Consider the following 27,311-nt stretch of genomic DNA (forward strand, 5'->3'; position numbering starts at 1 on the left):
GAGATCTGCCTGCCTCTGCCTCCCAAGTGCTAGGATTAAAGGCATGCGCCACCACAGCCCGGCCCCTTTGGTAGTTTTGACTTTTTTTTTAACTCGTTTGATACCTAGTCATTGTGTCTCATTTTCTTTTATTTAAATCCTAAATAGATTATTAATATTTACTTAGAAACATATTTACATGAATAGATGTATTGATTTGGGCAGATGATATACTTGGATAGATAGATAGATAGATAGATAGATAGATAGATAGATAGATAGATAGGACAGATGATATACTTGGATGAATGGATGGATAGATGATAATGATGATGAAGATAGATAGATAGATAGATGATAGATAGATAGATAGATAGATAGATAGATAGATAGATAGATGATAGATAGATAGATAGATAGATAGATAGATAGATAGATAGATAGATAGATACAAACACACACACAGAGAGAAATAGATGAGTGAAGGACAGAGGAACAAGCAGATAGAGTAAAAAGATGAAATAAATATCAGGAGAAAGAAACAGAGTGTAAAAGTGTAATTAATGGGTAGCCAAAACGCTGTCTAATGAAGTAAGTTAGTAACAGATGATTCTGTGTTAAACACTCCCTTCTGAAATTACAGCATATCATTAGTATTTCACATTACATTCACTATATCACCCTAACATTTATCTCTTCACCTCATGTAGATTTTAAAAATCATTATGAGACTTTAATTTAGTGGTCTAATTCATTCATTCATTCATTCATTTTCAGTGCAGGAGACTAAATTCAGAGCCTTTAGGATAATAGCCCTTTGCTCTATCACTGAGCTACACTCCAGTTCCCAAACTGTTCTTTTTTTTTTTTTTTTTTAGTACATTCTATCTTTAGTTTTAAGTGGCAGTTTGTCTTTAAAACTGTTTGGTTATTCAGCTTAATGTGTCTACATAAAAGACAAATAACACAAAGAAGATAAAATTATAGGTCTGTATTTTGGCGATATTTTGAGTTTTGAAATATTACAAAGCCATTTCATCTATACTTCTTTATTCTTCACATAGGAACTTTCAACTAATTTTTAGATAAATTCTGTTTTTTCATTACTTATGGAAAAAGTTATGTGTGGGGGGGATAGGTATGGATCTATTTGAATTCTTCTACATGCTGACATCCAGTTATGACAGCACCATTTGTTGAAGATGCTTTCTTTTTTCTATTGTATAATTTTAGCTTATCAAAAATCAGGTGTTCATAGCTGTGTGGATTAATATCTGGATCTTTAATTCAATTCCATTGGCCAACCTGTCTGTTTTTATGCCAATACCAAGATGCATTCATTACTGTAGCTCTATAATAAAGCTTGATGTCAGGGATGGCGATGCCTCTGGAATTTCCTTTATTATACAGGATTTTTTTGGCTATCCTGGGTCTTTCATTTTTTCCATATGAAGTTGAGTATTGTTCATTCAAGATCTGTGAAGAATTGTGTTAGGATTTTGATGGGGATTGCATTGTATCTGTAGATTGCTTTTGGTAGGATTCCCATTTTTATTATGTTGATCATACCTATCCAAGAACATGGGAGATCTTTCCATTTTCTGATATCTTCCTCAATTTCTTTCTTCAAAAACTTAAAGTTCTTGTTGAACAGGGCTTTCACTACTTTTGTTAGTGTTACACCAAGATATTTTATGTTATTTGTGGCTATTGTGAATGTTGAGGTTTCTCTTATTTTTTTTCAGCTTTTTTATCATTTATATATAGGAGGGCTACTGATTTTTTTTTTTTGAGTTGATCTTGTATCCTGTCACATTACCAAAGGGGTTTATCAACTGTAGGAGTTCCCTGGGAAAATGTTACACAGTACACAGCTAGCTGTATAGAGTCAGTACACCCCTGAATTCACTTTCTGTCCTTGGCTCTTACTTTTTTGAGGTTGACTATAGTCTTAATATTTAGAAAAATTGTCTTTCTGGTGACTTTCCCCTATGCCAGGCAGCTATCTTTGCTCCTTTTCTCTCATCCCCTCTGCCTTTCTCCTGTCTCCTTTTCCTCCCTCTTGTCTCCACATCTCCACTGCTCTCTATGCTCTCTTCTGTTCTTTCCTCTTCCACTTTCCTCCTCTCTTGTCATTCCTTTTTCCACTGACAGTTCTCAAGGTCCTGTCTCCCTGCCTATACAAACATATCTATCTCTGCTCTTTCAGCTTGGCCTGGAGAAGAACTGGCAAATGAACACATCCTGCATGGTGGAATGCCCTTTGAACTGTCAGCTTTCAGACTGGTCGCCATGGTCAGAATGTTCTCAAACATGCGGACTCACAGGTTGGTTTGTAATGCAATTACCATTAGGCTAGTGATCAAGCCACACAAAAGAAAATATCTCTGTTGCTCTAAATGATATCAACTGAGCTACAGAAAGGTGTCTACCTTGTAAAAACAGGTAAGACTCTTCTGAGGTTCCCCCAAGGAAGATACATATGGTACTATCTCCATCTATTTGTACTATTATGATAACACCCTGAAGTTGTATCATTTTATATCTTTAAAGGAAAAATGATTAGAAGACGAACAGTGACCCAGCCCTTTCAAGGTGATGGGAGACCTTGCCCTTCCCTGATGGAACAGTCCAAGCCTTGCCCCGTGAAACCATGCTATTGTTGGCAATATGGCCAGTGGTCTCCATGCCAAGTTCAGGTATCAAATCTCGGGAAGCTATGTGGTTGTCAGAATTCTTCATCTGCTAAGTCTTGGTTCTAGAATTATTTTGAATTAGAGATAATCGGTTCCCTCATAAACATTTTAGTGGTTTTGCAAATACCCAGTCCTTTAATTAGTTTTGATAGCAAGCACCCCCTGTCCTGTACTTTTAAAATCATTTGGAGACTGATTCATTTTAATGAAAATTTATTTGCCTGTCTTTGTCTAGAAAGCAAATAATTGTTCCATGTATGCTTTATAGCTTGTGCCCTATATGGCTTCTTCCCAGGGGTTTGCAATGCTTCTTTAGCTATTCATAAATCAAAATCAGTGATGCAAAAATGACTACAAGCCATGAGCTCTCTAATGAATTATTTTTCTTTTTCTAATTAGCTGTTTCTCCCTCCATTCCAGGATGCCCAGTGTGGAGAAGGAACCAGGACACGGAATATTTCTTGTGTGGTGACTGATGGCTCAACTGATGATTTCAGCAAAGTGGTGGATGAAGAATTCTGCGCTGACATTGAGCTCATCATAGATGGTAATAAGCAGATAGTTCTCGAGGAAACATGCACCCAGCCCTGTCCAGGTAACAACAGAACACAATTCATATTTTTAGATATTTTAGATACATCATCCTAGTAACAGAGTCAATAAGAGGTTATGTATATAGTCCAAATGAAGAGCATTAACAATCTTATTCAGTAATACCAGTACTAACTCTGTGAGTCGGGGAACCACTGCATTGCTGAAGGGAATGAGGTCTCTAATATCTTGAGCTGTATCCCCAACCCTCTGTTGTATATCTTGAAAGCTAGACAAATTTGACACAGTCAGCTTTAAAGAGTAGAATATGAATGTATAACTTTACCTAAGTGACAAGAAACTTTTTTGTATGAGTAGGCTTAATCTCTATATGTATCTTTATTCGATATTGTCATGGAGTGCAGAGAAATCCACTAATTCTATTCTGCTCTGGTCCATTCATTACATAATCATCATCTTGAAATATCCATGTCAAGATTTAATAGTAATATGAGAGTGGAACACTCCTAGTACTAAACACACTTTTATACTTTCACTAAAACCATTGGGGTAATAAATTTACGCCACACCCTTCAAAGATGAAAATGTTTTTCCTAATTCATATTCTACTCTTTATTCTGTTTTATTTTTACCTACACCAGGTTTTCCTGGTAAACACTGGGTAACCCAAAATGTGACATCTCAGAGATGCAAGCATTCCTACAATTTTCTTAATTCTTTTGCTAGTTGCTTTTTCTTGGCATTTTCAAAATGTGCTAGATTTTTAATAAGATTTCCTTAATTTATTGGGAATGTCATACAATATATTTTAATCATATTCACCCCTTCCCCACAACTGCTCCCAGATCTACCACCACCACCTTTCTCTGAACCCACTCAGCTTCTATTCTTTCTCTCTCTCTCCCTCTCATGCTCACTCCCTTTCACTCTCCTCTTTCTCCCTATCCTCCTCTGTTTATATCTCCAACTCTACCCTTCTCTCCCTCTCTCCTGCCCTGTTCTCAAAATGGTAAAAGATGTTGGATACATGGATCCATCATGTAACTCTATTCCTATGCATATGCTCAAGAAAATCACACATTTAACCCATATGTTCAGCACAAGCTTATACTTCAATAGTCACAAGAGTTTCAAATTAGAACATTTAAATGCATAAGAGATCTTACAAACATCAGTGAGTGGAAAATGGCAAATGTAAAAAAGTATATATAGTATATAGAATATGATTTCAAGAATAACATGGTGGGGGTTTCTGAGGTTCTGGGAATGGTCTGTTCTTGATTAGATGTTGATTGCATAGATATATAATCAGACTGTGGAAACTTGCTGTGCATTTATGGTACTTGGCATTTTGCAGGTACTATGTATTTCCTCCAAAAGGGGTGTAGTTGATTGGAGATGTAGACTAGAAGAAACTGTCAGTCTAACTTCCACTGTGTCAACTTCTCAGCAGCTTGGCTCCGCTAGATGCTTCTGGGAAGAAAAAAAATATTATATAATCACTGATTATCGCACCTTGAACTTAAAGCTCATTTAAATTTATGAATATCTAGAGGCAAGTTCTATATATTATTAGGTTGTACTAGCTCCTTTGACAATAGCAACAAACATCATGTTAGGTTTTAGATAAATATTATCCATCTTTTAGGAAATTACCATGATGGGAAAACTCCTTCAGGTCATAGCTTATGTTTTATAACATTAAGTCACACAGAGATCACCCCATCACTCCAAATAGCATATTTAGTACATATAAAATGATATTTATTGTATATTCAAATATCATAAATGTCATGTCATTAGCATACTTACAAACATGGCCTAGCACAGTTGGAATCAAAATGAGTATCTGCAACACTGTTCCCTGGGGCTATAAATTACAAACCTGTTTTTTACAGGTGACTGCTATTTGAATGACTGGTCTTCATGGAGTCTGTGTCAGCTGACCTGTGTGAACGGTGAGGATCTTGGTTTTGGTGGAATACAGGTCCGATCCAGAGCTGTGATTATACAGGAACTGGAAAATCAACATCTATGCCCAGAGCAGATGTTAGAAACCAAGTCATGTGATGGTGAGTGCTTCAATTCATGAATTCTATTCATTTGAGAATTAAAAGTAATATTCCTAGGGCCCAAGAATGTGCTACAATAGGTAAAGTGCTTACCATGCAAGTATGAAGATCTGAGTTTGAATCCTCAAAGATTGGAGGCAGAAACAGAAGAATCTCCAATAGCTTAAGAGCCACCTAGCCCAGTATATTCAACAGCAGCGAAAGACAGATTCTGTGTGGATGACCAACAACCAAAATGGTACTGTAGTGTTTAGATACTTGCCTCGAGGCTCTATACACACACACACACACACACACACACACACACACAGTGGAGGGGATATTCTGTTTTAAAATGTGGAATGTTGTAAAAATATTTCCTAGTTTTAAAAATTACAGAAACCTAAGATAATTAGGAAAAACTGATTGTATATTAATAAAATCTGTGATCAAACACAAATCTAGTATTTTTCATTTGTGTAACAAATGGGAACAAATAGCAAAATTAAACACTACAAAACCATAGCAAAATTAGACCCTTTAACATAGTCTACAAAGCTAATAAATCAATTATTGGTAAGAAGTAGCAATTTTAAATTCACAATAACTGGACATAGAGCATCATATGAATACATGTTCAGGTGTCTATGCATGATTGCATATACAGAAGCAGTCCTTCAATATTTGCAGGACACTCAGTACCAGTCGGTATCCAGACCCTCAGTGCATTACAATGTTACAGTTTGGACTATGGCGACATCTTGATAACAACAAAAGACTTTGTATCTAGTGGAGAATGTAAGACTCAGATTCTTAGATTTGTTCTATAATGTTTAAGACATGTGACTCCAGAGTGACATCCACTGGAGCAGTTTCCAGCCAGTGACCTCTGCAGGAGCAGGTACAAGGAATCAACCTCTACAGAAGCAGGTATGAGGGAGCAACAGCTGAGAGAGAAGGCCTGAGCCAGAGGTTTCTGAGGTACCAACCCAAGTCAGGGACCTCCATGGGAGCAGGGCTGTGAGCCCGGCTGCCAGGCACATCCACACGAGTAGGCCCCAGCAAGCAACCTCCTCAGGAGCAGGTTCGAGGGAGCGACCACCAAGAGAGCAAGCCCAAGCCAGAGAATTCTGTGACACCAGGCCCAGCCAGGGAACAAGCCTGAGACAGTGACCTCTGCCAGGGTAAGCCTGAGCAAGCGACCTTCACAGGAGCAAGTACGAGGGAGCAACCACCAAGAGATCAGGCCCAGGACAGAGACCTCCTTGGAACCAGGCCCACTCCATGGACATCTGTAGGAACCGGCCCCAGCCAGCGACGCCAGCAGGAGCAGGCCCAAGCAAGCATCCTCCATGAGAGCAGGCCCAAATGACCTCCAAGATAGCACAGCACCTGCCAGGAGTGTCCAATGGAAACACCAAGTGATCTCTGAGATGACTGGTACCATGTCCCTGACTGAACTACGGGGAGCAACCATCCAAGCCTTGGATCCACTGGCACCTGGAAGATTGATCCCCAGAGGCACAGCCCCAACCACATCAATCAGAGAAATAGATGGGTAGACAAATTAAGAACACTCAACACCACAAAGCACAACATGACACCAACAAACACTAGTGACACTAAAGTAGCAAGACTTTAACAGCCCAATATAGACGAAGCAGAAGAAAATGACCTAAATAATAACTTTAGGAGAATGCTTAAGGCCCTTAAAAAGGAAATTTAAAAATCCCTCAAAGAAAGTGAAGAAAAGAGGAAAAATGGAAGAAATCAACAAATTCTTTAAAGAAAATCAAGAAAAATCAGTCAAGCAGATGAAAGAAATGATTCAAGACTTGAAAACAAATAGAAACAAAAAGAAAAAAACTGAGGGAATTCTGGAAACAGAAAATATGGGAAAACAATCAGAAACCACAAATGCAAGCATAAACAACAGAATACAAGAGATGGAAGAGAGAGTCTCAAGTGCTGAAGATACAATAGAGGAAATAGACTCATCAGTCAGTCAAAGCAAACATTAAATCTAACAAAAGCTTAACACAAAATATCCAGGAAATATGGGACACCATGAAAAGACCAAACCTAAGAATAATAGAGATAGAAAAAGGAGAAGTCCAACTCAAAAGCATAGAAAATATATTCAATAAAATCATAGAAGAAAACTTTCCCAACCTAAAGATAGATATGCCTATGACATACAAGAAGTTTACAAAACACCAAATAGAATGGATCAAAAAAAAAAGTCCCTTGTCACATAATAATCAAAACACTAAACATACAGAATAAAGAAAGAATATTAAGAGCTGCAAAAGAGAAAGGCCATGTAACATATGAAGGAGGATCTATCAGGATTACACTTGACTTCTCAATGGAAACAATAAAAGCCAGAAGGTCATGTTCAAGCGTTATGCAGACATTAAAATGCCAGCCCAGACTACTATACCCAACAAAACTTTCAATCACCATAGATGGACAAAACAAGATATTCAATGACAGAATCAGATTCAACCAATACTTAGCCACAAACCCAGCCTTATACAAAATACTAGAAGGAAAACCCTAACTCAAGGAAGTTGGCTACATCCATAAAAACACAGACAAAGATAATCTCACTGCAGCAAATCCGAAAGAAGGGGAAAACACACACAATGACATCACCAACAATGAAACCTAAAATAACAGGAACTAGCCATCACTGGTCACTAATATCCCTTAATATTAATGAATTCAACTAACCTATAAAAATACACAGGCTAACAGATTGGATAATAAAAATCCATCCTTCTGCTGCATATAAGAAACATACCTCAACCTCAGAGATAGAGACCACCTCAGAGTAAAGGTTTGGTAAAAAAAATTTCCAATCAAACAGACCTAAGAAACAAGAAGGTGTAGCTATCCTCCTATCTAAGAAAATAGACTTCAAACCAAAATCAATCAAAAGAGACAAAGAAGGACATTTCATATTAGTCACAGGAAAAATCCATCAAGAGGAAATCTCAATACTGAACAACTATGCATCAAATACAAGGGCACCCTCATAGGTAAAATAAACACAACTAAAATTAAAATCTCACATTAGACTTCAGGCACTAACAGTGGGAAACATCAACACCCCACTCTCACCACTAGACACATCTACCAGACAGAAACTTAACAGAGAAATAAGAGAACAGATATTATGACTCAAAATGGACTTAACAGACATCTATAGAATGTTCCATCCAAACATAAAATAATATACCGTTTTCACAGCACCTCATGGAACCTTCTCAAAAATGATAACATACTAAGTAACAGAACAAACCTCAATAGATACAAAAAATTGCAATAACCCCATGTATCTTATGAATCAATATGGCTTAAAATTAGAATTCAAAAGCAATACCAATTTCAGAACCCCACAAACACATGGAAATTAAACAATGCTCACCTGAATCACCAATGGGTCAAGGAAGAAATAAAGAAATTAAAGACTTCCTAAAATTCAATGAAAATGACAACACAACATATCTAAATTTATGGGGAACGATGAAAGCATTGTTAGGAGGAAAGTTCATAGTACTACATGCCTACATGAAGATGTAAGAAAAAAAATCCCACACTAGTTAGCTAACAGAACACCTGAAAACTCTAGAACATAAAGAAGCAAACTCACCCAGGTGGTCTAGATGGCAGAAAATAATCAACATAAGAGCTGAAATCAACAAAATAGAAACAAAACAATGCAAAGATTTAATGAGACAAAGAATAGGTTCTTTGAGAAAATCAACAAAATAGACAGAACTTTATCCAAGCTAACCAAAAGGCAAGGACAGAGTATCCAAATTAACAAAATCAGAAATGAAAAGAGAGACATACAACAGATATGGAGGACATTCAGAGAATCATCAGGTCATATTTCGAAAACCTATACTCCACAAAATTGGAAAACTTAAAAGAAACAACTTTCTGCATAAATATCATTTATCAAAGTTAAATTAAGATCAGATAAGCAAACTAAGTAGATCTATAACTGCTAAAGAAATAGTAACAGTCATCAAAAGTCTTCTAACCCAAAGAAGCCCAAGACCAGATGGTTTCAGAACAGAATTCTACAAGATTTTCAAAGAACTCCTCAAATTGTTCCACACAATAGAAACAGAAGAAACATTGCCAAACTCTTTTTATGAGACTATAATTAACCTGATACCCAAACCACACAAAAACATTACTTAGAAAGACAATTACAGACCAATATCACTCATGAACATTGATGCAAAAATACACAATAAAATACTGACAGAATCCAAGAACACATCAGAAAAATCATCCACCATGACCACGTAGGCTTCATTCCAGAGTTGCAGGGATGTTTCAAAATATGAAACTCTGTCAATGTAATCCACCATTCACAAACTGAATTTTAAAAACCTCATAATGATCTCATTAGATGCTGAAAAAGCCTTTGACAAAATACAACATCCCTTCATGATAAAGGTCTTAGAGAGAGCAGGGATATAAGAAATATATATAAATATAATAAAGACACTATACAGCAAGCCAACAGCCAACATCAAACTAAATGGAGAGAAACTCAAAGCAATCCCACTGAAATTAGGAACAAGAGAAGGTTGTCCACACTCTCTATATCTGTATCTATTCAATATAGTACTTGAAGTTTTAGCTACAGCAATAAGAATGCAAAAGGAGACCAAGGGGATAAAATTAGATTTAAAAAAAAGTCAAGATCGAAAACACTGATGACAACTTTTGCTGGAGAAGATATGGAGTAAAGAGACACTCCCCCATTGCTGGTGGAAGAGTAAACTGTTACAGTTGCTTTGGAAATCATTATGGTGATTTCTCAGAAAATTAGGAAACAACATTTCTTAAGACCCAGCAACACCATTTTTGGCTGTATACCCAAAGGATGCTCAGTAATACCACAAGGACATCTGTGCAACTATGTTCATAGCAGTATTATTTGTCATAGCCAGAACCTAGAAACAACCTAAATGCCCGTTGACCGAAGAATGGATAAGAAAAATGTGATGTATTTACACAATGGAGTACTACACAGCAGAAAAAAATAATATCTTGAAATTTGCAGGCAAATGGATGGATCTAAAAAAACATTATATTGAGTGAGGTAACCCAGACCTAGAAAGACAATTATCATATTTATTCTCTCATAAGTGACTTTTAGACATAAAGCAAAGAAAAACCAGCCTATAATTCACAATCCCAGAGACAACAGAAAGGACTCTAGGAGAGACATACATGGATCTACTACAGTTGAACTAGAAAAAGACAAGATCTCCTGAGTAAATTGGGAGCATAAAAATCATGGGTAATAGTAGAAGGGGAAAGGGGGGAAGGGACGGGAGTGGAGAAAAATATATAGCTCAAGAAAAACAATTTTAAAAACTATGACAAGCAATAAATAGTAAATATGAAAGAAAAGATCACCTTATGTTGAAATAGTGGAGGAGGAGAACTAAGATGCTGAGAACATTTAGGATGAAAAGTAATGATCTAATGACTTAACCTAAGAATTATATATATAATGAATATGTATATATGTATAATATATGTGTGCCATATATGTAATTATATGTGTACCATATATATGACATCATATATAATTATATATGTCATATATGTATATATGTGTGTGTGTCAATATAATCTTACTAAATTTACCAACCACATAAAATATCCTCAATTTCTAGAACCAAGTAGGCAAAGAAACACAGAAGCTTGAAGTTTGCAATTAATTAAATAAATCCCAGGTCAAAGGAATGAATTGTTAATCTTAAATGGCAGTGAAGTAAAATTAGAAATCAATAGCAAAATAGAAAAAGACATCCTCTCCTACACACACAATCAAAACCTGAAAGTCAGACAGATTGTTACCTGTTAGCTCTTAGTAAGGAAAGAAGTATTTACAGGAGAACTAAGGGCCTTATATGGTCATATATGTGGGGAAGAGCAAAAGTAAGCTGCGTATTCAAATCAAGAAATGTTAACTATTTATTTATTTATTTTTGCTTTTTCAAAACAGGGTCTCTCTGTAGCTTTTGGAGCCTATCTGGAACTTGCTTTGTAGACAAGCCTGGCTTCAAACTCACAGAGATCCACCTGTCTCTGCCTCCCAAGTGCTGGGATTAAAGGTGTATGCCACCACCATCCGGCAAGAAATTTTATTTTTTAAGAGGAAGTATATATGTAAGAATGAAAACTTGAGAAAAAGAAACCATGAATTTGAGGAATGGGAAAAAAAAGAAAGGGGGAGATTTTGGATGAAGGAGAGAGTAAAAATGCAGTAAATATATTTTAATTAAATTTTAAGGATCAGAAAAGGTAAGTAGTATGTAGCCTATATTAATAAATAAAAATTGAATAAAGCAGAATAAATAGCCAACAGAAATGATAGCGTGTTTTATATGACAAAGGAACAAAATGACAACTTCAAAGCAAATAGGTAAAGGAAAAAGAGAACATTTTGCATTATTACACATAGAAAACTTCAGAAAGTAAAATTCTATAAAGAAGTTTTACTAATAAACATAAATATCTAAATGAAAACAGTTAGGATGTCATTAATCTATCACCACTAATAGAAAATCTATGCCATGGATTTATTAATTACTATAAATTCAAATGTATTAAATTCATATTCATATTTAATATGTATAAAATGTGACTGTGAGCCCATGTACAATAAAAATATGTATACTAAAATTGGGGAAAATGTTCATAATAATTCACTTAAATATATAAGTACTTGAAAGTAAGAGGAAAACTTGGAAGCATGGTTTTTAAACTAACACTGAAATAATTAGTTTTGTCAGAAAAATTCAATGATAAAGTTTTCACTAGGGAAAAAAACTTTACTTAAGCTGTACCTAAGTCTAACAAAAATGTGCGGGAAAACCATAAACTCTGAACTGAAATGAATAAAAGACTAAAGTACTGGTGCTGTAGACCATTTCATGCATGGGTAGCGCCAATGCTACAACGTGAATTTTACATGTATTTACCTACAAATTCCATGCTATTTGAAAAGGTTATTATGGCAATCTGAGAAGTGGATACTAAGGTTAATTTGGGGGGAATTAAAGACAAAAAGAACTAGGAAATATTTTGAAAACAAAAATGAGAAAATATGTAACATGAAGGGCCGGCTTGCTTGTTGTTGGGGTTTTTGTCCTGCCTGGTACCCCACAACTGTTTAGCCTCAAAGAAAATCACGCATAGTTCTCCATAAATTATAAGCTGATTGGCCCATTTGCTCTAGCTTCTCACTGGCTAACTCTAACATCTTGATTAACCCATTTTTCTGATCTATGTTAGCCATGTGGCTCAGTACCTTTTTCAGTGGGGCAGATCACATCCTGCTCCTTAGGTGATCTGGGCAGGAGTGGTAAGAATCAACATCCTCCTTCCCAGAATTCTCCTGTTCTCATTACATCATTTCTACTTCCTGTTTGGTTTTCCTGCCCCCTTCCTACCTGACCAATCAACGTTTATTTAAAATATGATTGACAGATTACAGACAATTCTACACCACAAAGGAAAGGAGATTTCAGTGGCCTTTTCTTACGACCAACTCTAAGCACTGACAGAACTGCTTGCACTGTAGTAGGATAGGCTAAATAGCAAATCTAGCCTTACACGAGGCATGTAGCTGAACACGGAACTGAGCTACACACTCTGTTGGGAAACATCAAGACAGTCTGGGCTTCCTGATACATATAGTAATGATTACTATTTAAAATTAATAACTCCCTTTTTTCAGTGAGTAAAGACATTGGTGTCAATAAGAAATAAAATGCCTGAAATAGCAATAAGCCATTTCTTCCAGAAGAAATCCAAAACATTCTTAAAACTGTTTGATAATTTTATTTATCAAAAACTTATGTTATTATGATAAGGTAGATTTTTATACAGCCAAGACTGATTAAAAATAAATTAAATGTGTTACTCTAAGTCTTCCTGTGTGTAGAGAGAGCAATAGAGCCATGGCTACAGTTGGGTGTTCGTCATGTAGTGCAAAATATGAACAATATTTAGCAAAGTTTCAGCTGTCTGCAGTTATACCAGAGATTTCCTTTCTAGATAGTTATATTTTTAAAGCACCAATATACTTGCTTCAGGCTGACCAACAGGACATGTTAATGGCACTAATTTAAAATAACATAACCAAAGAAAACAAATAAATTGTAAAACCTGATACAATGCAACTCCATGTGGCAGTTAAAATAAATTGACTAGAGCTGCATTGAGATAGTTCATCTGTAACAATGACAAATAAGGTCCTGAATTATATATAAATCATAATTGACTGCGAATCTACAATACTGAACAAATGTTAATTTGAATAAAGTATTAATTTTATTAAGTAATGTTGAATAAAATATGCATATAAATATATATATATAGTAAAAAGTAAAAATGATATAGAAAGGTGTATATTTACCTCAGAATGATGTGGTGTGGCTAGGAAATTAGAAGATAGGATCAGAAAATGATGTTATGAAATAATAAGTTCTTAACTCATTTTATTGATGAGCAAACAAATGAAAAGTAAAGCAAGTATGGCTAAATTGTAATGTTTGTTAGAATTACATGATAAATAATTGAATATATTCTACAGTTAGTTATTCTCTGATTTGTCTCTGTGTTCCTTATTTCAGTGTATAAAAAAATAGAAATGAACTAAAATTTTTAGAAGTATCCAGTGTCTTGAATAAAGTAGCAGGATAAAAGATATGTTGGAACATTAGTGGGGACTTAGGTTGACAACTACAGTTTTATCAAACTTGTTTTGCAACATTCAGGAAGCCCATTGACATAGTAATCCCCAGCAGTAGACTTCCTGCCCCGTTTCAGTCGTTCATGCATGTGTTGATAACCCTCTCTCATGGTGGTCCCAAGTAATGCAACATCAGTGCTTGCTCTGTGCCTGCAGATGGGCAGTGTTACGAGTATAAGTGGATGGCGAGTGCTTGGAAGGGCTCCTCTCGCACAGTCTGGTGTCAAAGGTCAGATGGCGTAAACGTGACAGGTAAAACACCAGTATCTTGATTTTTGCATTTATTCCTGTAACATGTGTAGCTGAATACTGAAGGACACTGAATTATTAACACGCTGTTGGAATCAAGAAATTTGTGTTGTACATGTGTGGTGACCGATGACAAATTATTTTTAAATATCTCAAGTTTTCTCTCTCTCTCATTTTTTTTTTTTTTTTGAGACAGGGTTTCTCTGTAGCTTTTGAGCCTGTCCTGGGGGAAACTAGCTCTTGTAGACCAGGCTGGCCTTGAACTCACAGAGATCCGCCTGCCTCTACCTCCCGAGTACTGGGAGTAAAGGTGTGAAACACAGCTTCAAGTTCTCTCTTCTCTGTCACCTTTAGACATTAGACTGTATTTCATTGAAATACTACTTAGTACTAATAAATGAATATAAGTGATTTCCTGTTTTTCCCTAAAGATTTTATACATTAATAACTTACTATATGAAAAGAAAATAATAATTATGCTTTTCACTATTTCTGCTTGTGTGCTTTGAAGATGATACAGGTCAAGGTAGAATACACATATAAACATAGTATACCTAAATTATCAAATCTATTATAAAGACATTTTGGTGATTAATAAGAAAGATTTACCAGTAAAATCAAACCCAGGGCATCTGAGAGGGACATTTGCTATGTTCCCATCACAAACTATTATTATACTTCCAAAGAAGAAAATCAAAAGAAGGTTTTTGAAAGATATCCCCAATGGACTTCTTTAATATACAAGTTCTTTGTATGAGCTCAGTAAAGTCAAGGGCCCATTCCAAACATAAAGGAAAGACTTCAAGATGAATCTATATTGAATAGCCTGCAAATTTCATAGAAAAAAAAATCAAAGTCTGAAACAGAATCTCAACTTCAGGCACATAAACACAAACTTAAAATGTTATCCCTTAATTATCATCTTAAAATAATTTAGTTATTAGGGATTTCCGTATCAGAGGCAGGAGGGATGTTGACTGTCAGCTGCCCAGGACACCTGCTGACTGGGGCTCTTGTTTCAACTCTTCTGCAAGAAAAACAAAGTAGTATGCATCAGGTTGACCCTGAGTAAGCCCACTGCGATTTATCTTTCATATATACAGTGAGATCAAAGGATTCAGCCAGGATCAATGTGCATCTTGGAAAACATCAATTTTTATATCCAATTTCAAGGGACCCGGGTTTATTGAAACCTAATTACTTATTTATTCCCTATAAAAGCCAGAACAGAATGCAAAACTACATTCTTATGAAGATGGAATTTTTGTGAATAAAAACTCCATCAAGAAGCCTTTGATAATAGCATCTCCCAGTGGACATATAATATATAATAGAAAACATTCCCACCAGGAAGCTCTTTGCTGTCTGAACAGTATTGTTTATGAAACGAAAACAATCAACCCAAACTCCATTCTAGAGAAATGGATGATAAAAAGCACAGACAGGGAAGTATAATCATTCCAAACCAAATGTCCCAGATGCCATTCACTTACCTCAGGTCCTGGAAGGGAATATACAACATTCTTTAAGTGATTCCTAAGGAAATTCTATGTGGTTGCTTTTTTCCAAATATAGAAGCAAATAATATTCACTTGCTTTTTCCTCTGACTCTATTGTTTCTCTGCTGAAACTGAGACTATTTCCCAAATCAAAATTAAGTCAAAATTTAAAGATTCATCAGTATGTCACATTTAAATTTATTTTAATACATAAAAAGTATGCATACAATTATTTTTCTCTGTTACCAAGAAGCCAGTGTACAATTATTTACAATAACCTCTAGATGCATTCTTCTTCCACTGTTTAGATGAATTTCCCTATGAAAACAGGTGTAAGTACATTATTTCTGTGGATAAGTTGCTGTAATCTACAGATTGTCACTGTAAGAAAGTCATGGGACTGCTTTTCTTTCTCTTCTTTTTTTAATATTTATTTATTATGTATACAATATTCTGTCTGTGTGTATGCCTGCAGGCCAGTAGAGGGCACCAGACCCCATTACAGATGGTTGTGAGCCACCATGTGGTTGCTGGGAATTGAACTCAGGACCTTTGGAAGAACAGACAATGCTCTTAACCTCTGAGCCATCTCTCCAGCCCCTTCTTTCTCTTCTTATGTTTAGTAATAGATAGTATGGTCATTAAACTGTGTGTGCCTTACAATGACTAACTGCTTTTGTGATGTGATAGCTTTTATTTTACATTATTATGTGCATTTTAATATGAAAAAATTAATAAAGTCTTAAAAAGAATTTGTAGGATTAAAGGAAAAACAAAGAATTAATGATGGGAACCTTTGATTGATCTAAAATACTATGAACTCCATAAATGAAAAAAATCATTTGTTTGGCTAAAGTTTTGTTCAGGTGAGTAGTACAATTCAAAACTATGGGTCACATCTATACCACCAATATTGTTTCTTCAGACAACTGTTTCTATATTTAAAGTGCAATAATAGGCAATACACAGTTTGTATTGTATGTGAGAAGTAAACTAGGAGAATTAATTTCAATGGCAAATTGGAAAATAGCACAAGAAAAGACTTGTTAGTTACATTGGTCTTCTTTCCAGACACCACAAGTATCTGGTATTAGCAACAAGAACAGTGATTTTCCTTAAAAATAGATATGAATTCTAATAAGCACTTTTGTGTAATGATCAAATAAATTGAAAAGTTACTTTAAGGGATGTGAAAACTATCATTCTGAGTAGTCAATAAAAGTATTTAATAATAAAATAAAATTAAAATATTTTGCTTTTCAATTGATGTACCTGGCTTGAGGAAACAGATTATATGACCTATTTTTTCTGACTATTATCAGAAATAGGTTGTATGAAATTAGTGTTTCAAAAATAGCAGCTAGAAAATAAGCCTCTTGGCAATGTGTCCTGGATGCTTACAAAACACAAGCCACAACACTGTCATCTGGGTATAAAGGTCCCAAGTGACTAATGAAAGTGATGGAGGTTAGCCAGCCATTTCACAAGTACAGAACTTCTTGCAACTTCCAAAGTGTTCCAGACTTCCAAGACAAATCTAAAACAGTGTATGTGTTTATTACAGCAAGAGGAGTCATTTGTTAAAATATGATTTTCTGTTCTGCAGGGGGCTGCTTGGTGGTGAGCCAGCCTGATGCCGACAGGTCTTGTAACCCACCCTGTACTCAACCCCACTCATATTGTAGTGAGGTATGTGCATATTCGTTAAAATGGACAAGCCTTCTCCAAAAATTGTCACCCACTGTCTCTGGTACAATGCCTCCCCTGCCCTCAGATTGCCATGTTTGAAGGCCAGAACCATTCACTTTGAAGCATTTCTTTTTAACTATGTAAGCAACTCTCAATGTACTCCCTTTATTTACCTTTAGAATGACTTGGCGAAGTATCATGGATAGGCTGGGTTAAGGTAGCTAAGGCAGATGTTGCATGTGGTCAATCCTCTTAAAAATGCTTCCTAATGCTCTTTTTCTGAATATGCTTAGTGATACTTTCCTAGATCACGTCCAGAGAGTAGTGTAAACTTCCCTGTTCTGCAGATGAAGGTGTGTCGCTGTGAAGAAGGGTACACCGAAGTCATGTCCTCCAACAGCACCCTTGAGCAATGTACACTTATCCCAGTGGTGGTGATTCCGACTGTGGAGGACAAAAGAAGCGATGTGAAAACCAGCCGGGCAGTTCACCCAACCCAACCTTCCACTAACCCAACAGGACGGGGCAGGACCTGGTTTCTACAGCCATTTGGGCCAGGTGAAGAACACAAAATTCTTTACTTAGACATTATACTAGTAACAATGCCACAGCATGTTTTAACAACCAAGGATTTTCAAGTAAATGATTATTTCTTAGCCCATTTACTCATTTTAACATTGCAGTTGTCTTTATGTAATTTTATTTTCCTTATTGAAAGAAGAACCCATTCTGCAAATGTGTAGAATTGAAATTACTTTTTTCATAAAAAAATTAATGTTGATATTATTTATCAAAAGCCCAGTCCTAAAGTTATAAGTATAATAAATATACATTGAATAAAGCTATGTAATAATGAAAATATTGAAGGAAAATTTGTTTTCACTTACAACAAAGACAAATAAAACTACAAAGACATTTGGAGTTTTCAGTTTAAACATACAGAGTTTGTGGTGTGAACCTTCACAAAGACCAAGACAAATGCAGTCCCATATCACAGGGGGCTCAGATGGAAGTAACATTCCAAACGTTAATGTTTGCCAATCCCTCAGAATCCTTACTAGTGCAAACATACAGAGACAGAGTTAGACCCTTCCTTTCCTGATGGGATGATCACACTTGGACACGGACCAAGCCATTGTCTTATTACAGTGTATGCTCTTAGTATATCCAGGAATAAACTTGATCTGCACATGAACAAGCTTGCAGGCCTGCAAAAGTGTTGTGCTCTACTTTGTATACTTTCTCTAACTGGAATAGACAGTACACACTGTCTCCAGGTTCAGAAAGTGCCCTACTAATGCTCCATAAGCAACATGGATTCTCTTTCTCTCTCACCTGGAGAACACCCATGCAAAGTCAGACATAATCAACTTTATTATTTCATTAGAAACATGAGAAATGAAGGGAGAAACTTGTGTAACTAGCATACCTCTATTTATGATTTGTTAAGTAAAAGTATTTCCATTATTAGAAAACCAATATTGAATTTTTAAGGTGTTTTAAGTACCTGATTGATTACCTTTATCCATATAATCACTACTTTTATTACATTCTTAGCTAAAAACACAATTGAGTTTTGAAAAGCTGATTTGTCTGTTAAAATGTTAGAAATTCTCCTCTCCAAGCTAGGGGAGCAAATTACCACTTAGCAACTTTGACCTTAATAAAGATCAATGCAGATATCCACTGCAAAATGAGAACACTTTGCTCAATTTAAATAAAAGTATCCTTTTCATTTTGTTTAATAATTTTCCCAAGATGAACATGTCAAAATAGTAAGGAGGCACATATTCTGAAAAAAATACACCCTTTGAATTTTGAATATTTGTTAAATAATTTTCACAGCAAAGAAACCTAGTAGTAGTCCTTTTGATTTTAAACTCAATTCAAAAAGAAAGAAGGAGATAGAAAAAGAGAGAAAGAAAGAGGAAATAAACAGGGAATAAAACACTTTTAAACCTCCAGGTTTAAAAGGAAGTGATATTTAGAATATCAGCTGAATTGGTTTCCAACAACTGGACCTTTAACAAACAAAATACCTAGTATTAAGTTGCATTTGATTAATTATGAGTATTGGATAAATCTCCATAGAGTCATTTTTGTCCACATGAAATTTTTGTACTCATATCATATTGTGATTTGAATGTTGAGTGCACACTTGTACGTACCTATTGCTACAATGTATACAAATGTCTGCATCAAATTAAGTTAGACAATATCATCCCTAGAAATGGACATTTGAAGTTTACTCAGAGCCTAACTTCAAGGACAATAAGCCCAAAAACTGAACTAAAGTTGTGCCTTTCACAAGTGATTGCAAATATCAAATAGTTAGCAAAGACACATTTAAACATCCTTTGCTTCTTACTCTGTGTCATTATTTCTGCCAATTCTATTATTGTTATGCACAGTATAAGTATAGAATAGATAATAGATTGTATTTGCAAAACAAATATTATGTTAAGCTTCATCTGGTACGAAGCAGTTGAAACCACAACAAATGGTCAAATACCCACTGGCATCTACTCTAGGTTTATGAATTTCTCAAAAGCTGCGCTGTTTTTATCTTTTTAATATAATACACCATTCCTGATATAGCTGGAAAAAGTCAAAGCATAAGTGGGTAGAACAATGCACGTAATGAATCTGAGATAAGATTTCATATAAAAAATTTCGGCATGAACTCCACACCTGAACGTAAACACAATCGGTCGCTTTTCGACTGTTTCCATTGCTAATTCCTTTTGAATGCCGTGCTGCCTAACCCCTAGTAGCTGCTTTCCTTTAGTGGCATCTGTACTAGGAAAGACTTCAATGTGAGTCTTGAACCCGTGGTCACATGTGAATGATCAGGGGCATATTCAAACCTGTCCTATATGTTCCAGACTAATGTACACCAATACTAATATCTGTTCTTCTCAGATGGGAGACTAAAGACCTGGGTTTATGGTGTCGCAGCAGGGGCATTTGTGCTGTTCGTCTTTGTCGTCTCCATGATTTATCTAGCTTGGTGAGTGAGTAAAGGTTTCTAAATCCAGAAGGATAGATAAGATTGTTATTTCAAAGAAAACCCTTTCAGTTCCCAGTACCACAGGAACAGGCTAGTGTGTGAAATGCACTTGCTGTATTTCTTCCAACTTCACACAAACTTCCAAACGGAGAACACAAACTTTAAGATTAGAGAATCTGAACTCTGCCTGTCTTGTCTGAGTCATTCAGATTGTGGCAATGAGTCAGAACTGTTCGAGGTCATTTTTTCCCAAGAATTTTCTCATGAATAAATGACATAGAATATTGCGTTTCATGAATGGTATGTAATATATATTTTATATTGAATTTTCCGTAGTGGAAGATGTTATGATAATTCTTTTCTTATTTTTAAAGAATCTTATTTTACATACCAACCCCAGTTCCCTCCAGTCCTCCCACTCCCCCCACCTTCTCCGCACCCCACCCAGCATCCATCCTTCAGACATGGTAAGGCCTCCCATGGAGAGTCAACAAAGTCTGCCACATCACTAGAGGCAGGACCAAGGCCCTCCCTCCTGTCTCTAGGCTGAGCAAAGCATCCCACCAAAGGGACTGGCCTCCAAAGAGCCAGTTCGTGCACTAGGGATAAATACTGATTCCACTGCTAGTTGCCCCACAAACTTTAATGTATTTTTAAATAAATGTGCATTATTTGTAGAAGTTTCTGGACAAACCCAAAATATACTATATTATTACTTTTATTGTTATCAATCAGGAAATTGAATAATCTGGCTTTTACAAAATAGTTATAACACAGTTTCTTGAAACTGTGAAACTCAGAGATCACAAAGTCATATTCTAAAAGGCAGGCTAGAAATGAGACAACTTAGATCAGCCAATTTGTTTTGCTTTTTATTCAAACAATAATATTTAACATGAAATACTGACTTTCTTTCTTCATTTTTTTTCCTGAATTTCCTACAGCAAAAAGCCAAAGAAACCTCAAAGACGACAAAACAACCGCCTCAAACCTTTAACCTTAGCATATGATGGAGATGCCGATATGTAACACTGAGTATTCCTGGAAACAACCAGACTTGGCCTTTTGCCTTCATAGTAGCCATCCAGGGGCCACAGTATCAGTATTGAAATGTGTTGATTAAATTAACTTTAACTGTTATGAACACCATCATTAAGGGGTAAAAAAAAGAGAAAACTGTACTCCCACTGGGAATATTCAAGACAAAACCACTGACATACAGAGAGTCAACCTTGAGAATCCTAAGAGATGCAGTGGAATGCATGTTGTGTCTTGAGAGTTTTGTATCATCTTTCCTGAAATCTACTGATTGAAGAAAGAGACACTTTGATCTCTGAAAATCAGTGAGGAAATTGGCCAAGTGGGAAGCCACATGCAAGAATGCTTGCAACACTAACCCACAAAACTTTCTAGCATGAACAGTTCATAATGAAGGCTTTACAATTCTACACTTAAGCATAACAATGCATATATTTGATCAAATGAGTTACATTATGATGTCATCTTATACTTGTTAATAATCAACCTTTAACAGTAAAGATGACGTAAGTCCTATGCTAGAGGGAAAATACATTGAACAATATAGCATCTTCACGGTTGATGGTGGCTTTTATTGGCCTGCATTTCAGAAACAAACTCTTTTAAAAGACTATTCTTGTCTCTCTCCAATGTGTGAATGCTGGACATGTACTAGTATCTTAGAAGACAGAATCCTCAAGTTCGGGATTTTATAGTGGTTATTGTCTAGAAAACAAATAAGCGTGTATTAATACATTTCTACTTTCCCTAATTTCACACTGGTTGCCTACATCTTTTTTTGCTGTATGGAAGGCACATTTCGCACTATATTAGTGCAGCATGATAGGCACTTAACCAGTATTGCCATAGAAACTGCCTCTTTTCATATGGGATGAAGATATCTGTGCCAAGAGTGCTGTGGAGACATTTGCAAGAGTTTGTACTCTGAAGAGAGTTAGTTCAGTCTTGATGGTAACAGGATTGAATCTGCTATGACATCTGCTGTCTACCCTCTTCCTTCTCACTACAGCCATTACGAAATTGACAACACAGGAAAAATTCAAGTGTTGAAATCCCTAACAAACCAACCTCCAAAAGGTGGAATCCCCTGGTTGGGTTACAGTTGCTCTTGGAAGGCTGTTTCTGATAAGATTTATATATTTGTTACCTTTGTTTAAAAAAAGAAGAAGAAAAGAAAAGAAAAAAGGACTGGTTATCTTCGTAATTTTGAGCAGATGGAGAAAATAATGTATCAATGATTTTTTTAACAAAAAAAAATCAAACTTATGTGTTAGCTTTTCTTTCTCCTTGATTTGCTTTTTTGGTGTGAGGTTGACATTCTGCCATGTAGGCTGTATTCATAGCCATGATCTTTTGCTATTCTCATGGCTGAAATCTAAAGAAGTATGATTTTATAACCTGAAATTTAAAAAAAAAAAAGAAGAGTGAATGATCTCATCCAGAGCTTGCTTAAGTCTCTAGAGCAAATCTTTTAAGCAAAAAAATCAAACAGGAAATGTTTTCAGTCAAGTCTGTAGTTGAGCTCACAACACTGCCACTGTGCAGTGTCACCAGAGAAGAAACTCGTCAGGAAAAAGAACATCATTACTGTTTTCCAATAGAACTTCCTTTCCACAAAAAAACCAACAGGCTGTATATACACATACTACACTCTAGGTGTATTTTCAGAGCTGGTTCTACATTATGCAATCTCTAGTTCTCAGTTGTTTATTCTCTGTCTATCAGGCTTAATCTCACAGGTAACAATTTATAGTCATTACTTAGGGATTGTTGGGGAGGTGGTTCTATGTTTATTAGCATAGCCTGGGAAATGCCACTGTGGAATCTATCTTACTTTCTTCTTCTAAAAAAGAAGTTAAACTGAAATGAAAACAACAGTCACTCATTTCTTGCAGTAACTACTACAAATAGCCTCTGGAAGGGACCATTATGCTTTCCAGTCTTTTAAATACAATAAACACCTTTTGGGTTTTGTTGTTTTGTTTTGTTTGTTTTTAATCTTAAACAAGTCTACATTGCTGATTTGGGTGATGAGTTAGTTACCTTCATAGACTGGGTCTGAGCTCCCTCTGCTGTCCGTTATAACAGCTTTTTCTGCAAAGATTACAGAAGAATTCTGACTAAGAAAATGTTGTAATCCCCCAAATGAAAATCTTTATATATAATTCAATTTGAAAAACCGTGATAAGTGTTTCTTATTGATTCCAAAAGTAAGGCTTTAGATGATACATATCGTTTTAAAGAGAGCAGAGAGAAGGGTGAGCTTTACTTTAAGTCAAGGATTTAGTTGAGGTAAAACATGAAGAGGAAGGAAAATAATGTTATTCTAAAACTGTGATTGTTCACACACACACACACACACACACACACAACAGAGGTCTTCCGAATAATCCTCAAGTTAATCTCTTTGGATAAAATAAACTCTGTCTGTCCAAAATAGTTGAAACATAATCTACTCTGATTGGGTGAAATACTATAACAATCTGATTAAATATGGGCATCACCTAATGATCTTGAGAAGGGGGATAAAAATTTTTGCCTAACACAAACTACACTTAAGGTATTTTATAAAACATGATTAATTATAATGACAAATCAGTGCTCTCCTAAATAGGATATAATAAGAAATCAAAAGTTATAAAATATTGTGAAGATGAAAGGTGTTTATGAACAAATAATTTTATTTAAAACACCACATTAATATTGAAGAAACATTGGATATTCAATATCAGGATAAATTGATATTGCATTGATTCTTGTTAGGAATGTGGAAAGAAGAATGTATCCATTTGGATAATTTGAACAAAATGGATGATTATTATATTCATGTATATATGTCTTTATTGAGTTTATAGGGAAATAAAGACTGGAATTTCACCAGAATTTTATTCTCTTGGTTCATCTAATAATTCAGGAGGTAAACAGTAAAGACTTGTCTGTTGAGCCCTTTGCCTTTCCAAAAAAAATTCTCTGGGCAGAAATGAAAGGAGAGGGAGATTGGAAGAGAGGTAAAGAGGGAGGAAGTAGGGAGAGAAAGAAGAAAGGAAGGAAGGAAGGAAGGAAGGAAGGAAGGAAGGAAGGAAGGAAGGAAGGAAGGAAGGACGAGAGATTTTCTACTTGATTTTAAAAAGACAGGACAAATGCAGGCATTTATATAATTTTTTTTGTCCAAGAAGGAGCAGCATGGCTGCTTGAAAGGGACTGATTTGCCTATATTCAGTGCCGTCCAATATACTGACTATAAATAAGCTCAATTTCAAAACTTTTTGAGTGTAGCTTAAGCTAATTGAAAAGGAGTATGCTAAAGCATGTCATTTATAAAATAAAGCACAAAATACTTATAAGAAGACATACTTAATGAGTTATCTCATGTAAGACACTCTGCTGGGCACTTAAAATTAGCAGTGGCTTTTGTATGCGTAGATTACTAAGACATCCAAAAGAAAAGTTTGCTTTGTGAGAGGCACTTGGCTTGGAACGCATGGCTATAGATCCTTTATGAGTGTGCTTAGTCCTTCTCCACAGGGACTCTAAGTGTCAGAACATGCTGTAAGAGGTGACAATTGTCACAGTGGCTTAATCCGAATGACTAGGTTCCTGAACATTCCAAGATAAAGCCATTGCTTCTGGAGGAAGAGAGCAGCATTTCCCTCACACCTACCTCCTCTGACTTCTGTATCCTTGGTTCTGTGTGATGCTTCCCTCTGCCTAGTCTCTCCAACTTTACTCTCCTACTGGTTGTTAGAGCCTTGTCTACTTCCTTCCAAACCTCCTTCCACTAAACACGCCCAGAATTTTACAAGGAAGAGTGAAGCACATTTATTAACTCTTCCTATTGAAACACAAACATCAATTAGAGTGTAAATATTTTTATTTAAGTGGACTACTCTTATCAAAGCAATGAATAAAGAGTAAAGAAGAGTTGTGCAGGTGGCATGCCAAGAGAAGAATAGAAAATCTTCAGCGTAAAAATGTCGATTTCTATTATTAGCCAGTACCCTCTTATTCTCCCAATTTCATCTAAAATCTTTGTTCACTCCCCACTTTGCACAACAGTGAAAAAGTCTGTATCTATCCATAATGAATGAAAAAGCCTAATTCTAGGGAGAGTTAAAGCCTGAATAGATTTGCAGAAACATCCTCAAATCTCGATATTTGTTAAGTTCAGCTCGAATGTATTCTGTCCAGTTCTCTTGCACGGAGGAAGGAGGGAGCCAGCAGCCCCTGAACAAGTCTATAAGAATTCCTGCAGAGCACACTTGAGTATTCGGGGTCTACTTTGGGTGTGAGAACAGAATCTCCCTCTTCTCCTCATGATAGCCACCTCATCCCCACTCCACCGCCTTCAGAAGCACAGGCTTCTAACACTGAGGTGTGGACCCAGTAAGTGGCTTTTTTTTCTTTTATTTCTTTTTGTTTTTTTATCAATAAGATATTTGCAGTGTGATAAAAATCATCCTTATGTAATAAAGACAGTGGGAAGTGCTTATGTTTGCAATAGTAAAAGAATTTTTTAAAATGTTAAACAAATAGATTTAAATTTGCATTTTTATTCTGCTCTGTCAAACCAGACCAGAAACTTGCAAACACCTGAACCAAGCCACCTTGTCAGTGGGCAAAAACCTACTTTACTTAGAATATAACTGATTATAAGTTTTATTGTTCTGTTTTGTAGTTGTTAATTTTCTTTTATTTAAGTAATTATTTATTTATTAACTAATTTTGAGCCTCAATAAGTTCCCTGGATAGTTTGTGCTTTGTTTTTTTAAGTAAACATTTAGATTCTTTCTCTGGTACTTTTTTCTGCTCCTTTTATCACAGAATTTTTAAAGAGATCAGTATCCATTGCTGTAAAATATAATTTTATTAAATTTATACTCATTCTTTCTTTAAATTATATCACTGTAAGTGGGTACAGTTTTGTCAATTTAACTACCTGAATATTTATTTTGCTGTAGTAAGGAGGCAACAGTCTGTGAACTTTTTTGTTAATATTACTTTGTAAATTGTGTAATGTAATTTATTTTAAATTATGTATACTTATTTTTAATGCACAAAAATGTCTATGTACAAACAACTGCAGATTGGCAAACTCTGTCACTGAGCTTAATGCAGCTATGGGACGGCGCGTGGAGATGTAATGTGCTTTTCTACATTTTCATATGGGTTATTTGTAAATATCTATATTGCTGACAGACATAAATCCAAAGTCATTTTCATTCTAACTATGTGGGTCTGTGCTCTTATTTGCATCATCTGCTTCTTATGCATCGATAAAAACATCTATTTAGTGATTATCCAAATCTTTTACAGTTCTTTGTTTTATATTTGTCATTTGTTTGCAATTCCAATATAAAAAGTTTGAGAAATTTAGGTTTCTCTTTAAAAGTCAACCAAAGAATGGATGAAGAAAACGTGGTACATTTACACAATGGAGTATTATTCGGCCGTTAAAAAAATGACATCAGGAAATTTGAAAAGAAATAGATGGAACTAGAAAAAAAATCATCAGAAAGATAAACATGGTATGCACTCACTCATAAGTGGATATTAGCTGTAAAGGAAAACCATACTACAATCCATAACGCCAGAGAGGCTAGGTAACAAGGAGGCCCCAAGGCAGGCAGGCATGAATCTCCCTGGAAAGTAAATACAAGACATTTCTTTTTTTTTTTTTTAAGATTTATTTATTCATTTATTATGTATACAGTGTTTTGTCTGCATGTGCATCTGCAGGCCAGAAGAGGG

General features: G+C 35.5%; 1 protein-coding gene across 1 annotated transcript in view; it reads left to right on the plus strand.

Moving 5' to 3' along the window:
* The window catches only part of Thsd7a (thrombospondin type 1 domain containing 7A), a 418,389-nt gene extending 391,635 nt beyond the window's left edge, over positions 1-26,754 (plus strand). Inside the window, exons 20-28 of the mRNA XM_057767705.1 lie at positions 2,189-2,306; positions 2,533-2,678; positions 3,096-3,270; positions 5,126-5,299; positions 14,235-14,330; positions 17,433-17,515; positions 17,863-18,073; positions 20,438-20,525; positions 21,470-26,754. Of these exons, the coding sequence (XP_057623688.1) occupies positions 2,189-2,306; positions 2,533-2,678; positions 3,096-3,270; positions 5,126-5,299; positions 14,235-14,330; positions 17,433-17,515; positions 17,863-18,073; positions 20,438-20,525; positions 21,470-21,554 (1,176 nt within the window). The 3' untranslated portion in view covers positions 21,555-26,754. The remainder of the gene's footprint in view (positions 1-2,188; positions 2,307-2,532; positions 2,679-3,095; positions 3,271-5,125; positions 5,300-14,234; positions 14,331-17,432; positions 17,516-17,862; positions 18,074-20,437; positions 20,526-21,469) is intronic.
* The last annotated feature ends 557 nt before the right edge of the window (positions 26,755-27,311 follow it).

Source organism: Chionomys nivalis, chromosome 1, assembly GCF_950005125.1.
Source record: "Chionomys nivalis chromosome 1, mChiNiv1.1, whole genome shotgun sequence".
Lineage (NCBI taxonomy): Eukaryota > Metazoa > Chordata > Mammalia > Rodentia > Cricetidae > Chionomys > Chionomys nivalis.